Below are 6,539 nucleotides of genomic sequence, written 5' to 3'. Positions count from 1 at the left end.
ATAGTTATTAATATATGTATTATAAACTGCCTATTTTTGTTGCAATAAACGGAAGAATAAATCTGTTGTATTTTTTATATATATGATTGTTTTTATCTATGGAGTCCTATTTTAATTAACATTTAAATTGAGCTCGTAATCACAAAAAATAAAATAGAAACAATTTTATTCATAAAAAAAACCTGCTAAATCCACTTCAATTTTGAAAATACAAAAACTAAAACTTGCTAAGTTAGAAATTCGCCAATAAAACCAAAAAAACGTAATTTTTTTGATTCGTTCTAGATTAGGGCCATAGAACGTCGCGCGATTAACAAACTATATGTAGAATTTTCCCCTTAGACTAAGAGTTAAAGATATATTGTAGTGGCACCGCCAGCAATACGGCAGCCCTATTCAGCGCCCTGGTAGCCCTGAGTAATTTACGTTCCACATACGCTTGATAAAGAACCAAAATGTACAAAGGGAGTCATTCGCGAACCGCCATTAAAACACATCGGACGAGTTAAATAAAAAAGAGCATTTTTAAAGTAAAGTTTTGAATTTTAATTACAAGCGCAAGTAGTCAACGCGGGTGTAACATTTTAATACTTAAAATTTTAATAATATAAAATAGTCCCGAGTCTTTGGGCTAAAACTAGACGCGAGGCCTATTAGAAATTTGGTTTTCTAGCGCCGACGCGCAAAGCACCCAGCGGAGCACCCGTGCGGAACTAACAAGAAGGTAAGGAGTCGAAGCAGTATATTCCAGAGGGGACACGATATGGCGACCGTGGCCTGGAGCGGTGCAGCGGAACGCGTGAAGAAAAAAAAAAGAAATTAAAAATTAAAAAAAAAGAATATTTTAAATTACAAAAGCAAATCAAAAATGAATTGCAAATCGGAATTTTCATAAAATAAAAATTTATTAAAAAATTTGGTGCGTGGCAGTGGTATGCAAAATTTGGTGCGTGGCAGTGGTAGTTGAAATGAGGTGCGTGGTAGTGGTGATAGCAGTGGTACAGCCTCGACATCGGCAAAACGGTCTTTCCAGCGGTACGTATGTACAAAACGAATATGGCAGCGGTACATTTACATACATATATGTACGTATATAACACGCCATCGGCAAGTAGCAGCAGTGAGTAACGGTATGAATGTACATACAAAATCACGCCACCCGCAACTGTACTATATGCATACATATACGCATGAGTATCCCGTTATAATATTTTTTCGAAATATTTTTGAGACCCACGCCACCGTAACAGCAAACATAGCGGCGACAAACGAAGCCACACCACCACCAGCCACACGTATATGTATAACGGCTTAGCATAGCGGCAAGGCACAAGACCTACGGCACCGTTAATATATACCGGGAGTTGCACAGCAGTCCACCAGCTAATCTAGAGGTACAAAAGAAAATTTGCAGTACCCCCGCAACTGCGCAGGTCACGGCATAACCACGCCACCAAAAGCAACAACAAAATAGAAAATTTTCAAGTTGAGACAGCAGCGAGGGAGGCCGCAGTATAAATAGCAGTACAATAACACCAACAATAGTAAACAATTTTTAGACAGCGGCGCGGGATAACGGCGGAAAAGCAGTAATATGGGTACAGTACTGATCAGGAGTAAGGCAGATTAGTTTAAGAAATATTATCATACATATATTATTCCCTTTTTTCATATACATATATAAACACATTAGTATGCACCCTAGTGCACTTTGGAAAAAATTAATATTAAAAGAAAAATATTGAAGTGAAGTAAGAAAAACAAATTAAATTTAAAACAAAAACGCGAAGGAGTGAACTTTTCTAAATAGTTGTGATCTACAAATTAAACAAAAAAATTGCTATAATAGTACAAATAGTACAAACGAGCTTTTGGATTTAAAACGGTTTCTTATTAGATATATAAGCGATACTAGATATATAAGCGATTTAACGTTAGATATAAGTGAGCCAATCGAATTTTTCAAAATCCATTGCCATAGTAATGTAAGTTGACGTGAGTGATTCAATGATTTTTTTTTCGTTTAATTTCGAGTATCATATAAGTGATTCGTATTTTTCATATAACATTTTTCGTACTAAGTAGTACATAACGTGACACAAACATACAATTTTTCAAAATATTAGTTCCCATTTCCTACAATTCCATTGCCGGTTAAATAATTTTTAATCCCCACTTTGATTACTTGCATTCATATACATTAGACTGCATCACTCCCCATACAAAAAAAATCGGTACTATTTTTCCATTGTAATTATAAAATCTATTATATTTTAAGACGTCCACCAAAATATTTCGAAAAAATATTAAGATTTAAGTGAGCTGGACCAATTTCAAAATACATACCTCCAAAAATGGAGTTTTTTATGAATAAAAATAGTTTCTTAAAATTTTTTTTTAAATCCCCTTAAATCACAAAACGGTTTAAGCTTAAAAAATTTGCATAAAAATATTAAAAAAAAATTAAAAAAAAATTTGAGCGGAATCGTAATGATGAGATTTTTGATGCTGTTTTTTAACTTTTTCCAAAGACTGCTCTAAGAAAAAACTTGAATAACTGAGCCTAAACTCTTCTGATTTAGACTTAAGAGGAGTCGATGGAAAGGTATTTTCTCGCTAATAAACTCATTCAAAGGATGAAAGAGAAAGGTAGGATGAACGAACGTCATTCAAAGTTGAATTAAGATGAGTTAGTATTTGAAAAAAAAAATTGGGACATGAATGATTTTTTGTTTGGACAGAAATAAAAACAGTATGAAAATACTTTTCTACTGAGATCCCACAATTCTAAATCAGAACAGTTTTGGCCCAGTTATTCAAGTTTTTCGTAAATCAATCTTTGATAAAAACAGCATCAAAACTCCCATTCTTACGATTCCATTGAAAAGATTTTTAAATATTTTCAGGCAGATTTTTTAAGCTTAATCTGTTTTGTCATCTGAGGGGACTTTTTTCAAAAAGTTCTTTAAGAAACTATTTTTATTCATAAAAAACTCCATTTTTGGAGGTATTTTGAAATCGGTCCAGCTCACTTAAATCTTAATATATTTTCGAAATATATTGGTGGACGTCTTAAGATATAATAAATTTTGTAATCCCGGCGGAAAAACCGCAGCTTTGTTTGGTGTTGCAGTCTAATATACATATATTCTAACGTTTAACTTTTTGCAAAATTTATAAATTAATTAATAATTTTTTTTTCTTTCAATTCGGAATTGCTGCCGAGAAAAAAAAATATATAAACTAAAAATCTTATTCCCCGCTACGGTTACTTGCGATCAAAAATTTCATTGAACTTTTATATTTGTAGACTTAAGCGACTTATTTTTTTTTTGAGCTTACTAAATATTAATCAGAAAGAAAAGAAGTACTTCACTTCCATCCTTTAAAGATCTGCTAACAGTATCCGACGAGCCGTCAACACTGTTAGCTTTCGACAATTTTTCAAGAATTTTTAGACATGGCTACCGCCTTTGTGCCTCAATCATTAGGGAAAATTACAATGGCGATCCGCTAGCACTTGAATCATTTATTAAATTAATTGAAGATTTTGCAGACGAAAATTTAAATACAACTTTTATATCATTTTTGAAATCGAAGCTCGAAGGCAAGGCACGTGAAGCAATTCCAACCGTAGTTAATTCTGTTAGACAAATCAAAGATGCGTTGAGAAATAGCATAAAGCCAGACAACTCGAAAGTTGTAGCTGGGAAAATTGCATCTTTACATGTCATAAACAAAAATTATACGGATTTTGCTGAGCGTGTCGAGGAGCTTTCGGATGCATTAGAGCATTCTCTGATCATTGAAGGTATGACACAGTCTAAGGCCCATGAAATGGCAGTCGAACAAACAGTTAACGTTTGTAGACTTAATACTCGATCAGATTTGGTCAAATCAATGTTATCGTCAACTACCTTCAGTGATTCAAAGGACGTAGTGGCCAAAATTATAGTCGAACAAAATAATCAAGTGAAAGAGCGTCAAGTGTTAGAGTTTCGATCCCGAGTAAATAGGCCAAATATTTTTAGAGGTAGCTTCAGAGGTCAAAACTTCAATCGGTACAACAATAACAATCTCAGACAAAATAACTCTAATTTCAATAGGTACAATAATAACGGTAATAACAGTAGGTACAACAATTACGGTTCAAGGTATAACGGTAAAAATTTCAACAATAATATTAATCGGTCATCAGGCAACAATAATCGAAATAATAACAGCAACAATAATAGCAGTAGACGTCCAAATACACGCAATAATGCTAATGTGCGCGCTTTAAATGCCCACGCCCCTCAGGAGCGAACACTGAGGGCGGAAGAATTGGACAATTAGATGAATCTTTTTCTACAAAGGGCATTTATTGCTTAAATTTGAATTACTCCGACTTTATCGAATTGAAAATTAATGGGTTTAACAAATTTTGTACGTTTTTAGTCGACACGCAAGCCGACATTTCTCTAATAAAAAACTCTAGCATTGATAAACATTTTCCTATAAATAAAAACGATATAATTAACATTACCGGTGTCACTTCTAATACTGTTCCTACTTTAGGTACGATTACCGTAAACTTGACTTTTACTGATTTTTACATTAACCATACTTTACATGTAGTAAACGACGATTTTAACATACCATCTGATGGTATACTGGGTAAAGATTTTCTGAAAAGTAACAAATGCGTTATTAGCTATGCAAGCAATCGTATATCCTTCTGGGTCGGCAATGAAAAAGTCGCGATACCAATCCTACACGGAACCGAAAGCGACACTTGTATCATACCACCCAGATGCGGAGTTTATCGAATTTTCAATTTTGGCAATTCGCCGGATCCACTTTTTTGTAGAATCGCAGGAAGTTGAACATGGTGTATTCACAGCAAGATGCATAGTTAATAGCAGTAACCCAATTAAATATTAAAATCATAAATACCACAGATGACCTAAAACAAGTACCGAAATGTAAATATTCGGACCGGAAAACTTTCTGACTATCACGTTTACTCAATTAATAAAACCAAGACAGAAGATTCACGAACGAACGAATTAACAAATATTTTGAAAAAACCAAATCTCCACAGGAACTAACAGCAATTTACTTGACCTTTGCATCAAATATGCAGACATTTTCGCTCTTGACAATAGACAAAATGACACTAAACAATTTTTATGAACAGAAACTTAGGTTGACTGACACTGACCCGGTATATGTAAAATCGTCTGCCATATTCCCAACGTGAAGAGATAACTCGCCAAGTTAACAAATTACTAATTATAATTATAATAATATAATTTTGTGCTAAGAGGTTATTGTAATTATCGATTTTGAGTCAATTAGCTTCAGTAGTAACTGATTTATCGCAGTTTTCGTGTTTCTGTAAATTACCGTTATATGGGAGGTGGGCGTGCTTATTGCCCGATTTCAAAGATTTTCCAACAGATTTCTTAGCTAGGCCCTTGGCAAGGGTCGTGCCGAGTTTGGGAAGGATTGGTGAAGCATTTCATCATAAGTAGGCGGGGTCACGCCCATTTTCCATAATTTGTCATAATAATACTACTTTTTACCGAAATTCGACTTCACATACTTTAATTTTTAACAATTTGGATCCAATACTTACTGAAATATTGTAGTTTTGCATTTTTCTAAAGTACCGTTATATGGGAAGTGGGCGTGGTTACAGTCCGATTTCGCCCATTAGCAACCTACCTGGGGTAAAGGGAAACCTACACACCGAATTTCGTTGAGATATCTCAATTTTTGCTCGAGTTATCGTGTATACGGCGGACGGACGGACGGACAGACGCACATGGCTTAATCGACTTCTCTATTCATTCTGAGCATTTATGTATACATTTGTCTATATCTATCTCGATTCGTTTTGGCTGTTACAAACAACCGTTATGCGAACAAAGTTAATATACCCTTGTGCACAAGTGCACTCGGGTATAAAAGAAAACAACTTATTAGTAGCCAAATATCCAGTAAATAGGATAATCTCAAAGTTTTTGATCGCAACTCTAAGAAATTAATGGCAAGTCCGCAGCGCGCAGTTTTTATCCTAAGCCCGGAGGCTCGTAATTAGACCCAGACATTTGGCAAGCCTAATCATGAGATTTATTTTTATCTTATTTTTATATATATATATGTATATATACTTCATAATATAAATATGAATGCAAATGAGCTACATATGTATAAAAATCTACAACGGAATTTTATTTTCTGCTACGATATCTCAAGCCATTTACTCCGAAAACTTTATTATTGTGCCATTTTTTCGATTTTTCGCAATTTACTCGAAATTTTGAGGGTGTAGAAGTCAAACGGACCTCAGATTCTGATTCAGCGGGTCGAGAATCATGTCCGTAGGTGGGTCTGGTTAAAAGCACACACCTCTTTTTTTTGTGTGACATACTATGTATATAATAGCTATTATTCTGATCTTTTTGTTTACCTAGAAATCTTATTTCAAGTATAAAAACCGACAAAAATAAATGTATTTAATTCTGTCAAAAGCCGTTTTCTTGATTAAGAAA

General features: G+C 34.2%; 1 protein-coding gene across 1 annotated transcript in view; it reads left to right on the top strand.

The window, feature by feature from the left end:
• LOC118736157 (uncharacterized protein DDB_G0287625-like) overlaps positions 1 to 4,335 on the top strand; it is a 5,674-nt gene extending 1,339 nt beyond the window's left edge. Inside the window, exons 2-3 of the mRNA XM_036466255.1 lie at positions 3,601 to 3,989; positions 4,107 to 4,335. Of these exons, the coding sequence (XP_036322148.1) occupies positions 3,601 to 3,989; positions 4,107 to 4,335 (618 nt within the window). The remainder of the gene's footprint in view (positions 1 to 3,600; positions 3,990 to 4,106) is intronic.
• Positions 4,336 to 6,539: the final 2,204 nt, after the last annotated feature.

The sequence above is a fragment of the Rhagoletis pomonella genome, unplaced genomic scaffold (genome assembly GCF_013731165.1).
Source record: "Rhagoletis pomonella isolate Grant_MI unplaced genomic scaffold, Rhpom_1.0 Rhpom_scaffold_00003, whole genome shotgun sequence".
NCBI classification, from domain to species: Eukaryota; Metazoa; Arthropoda; class Insecta; order Diptera; family Tephritidae; genus Rhagoletis; species Rhagoletis pomonella.
Note: the sequence above shows the minus strand (reverse complement) of the source record. Positions and strands in the feature narration are given on the sequence as shown.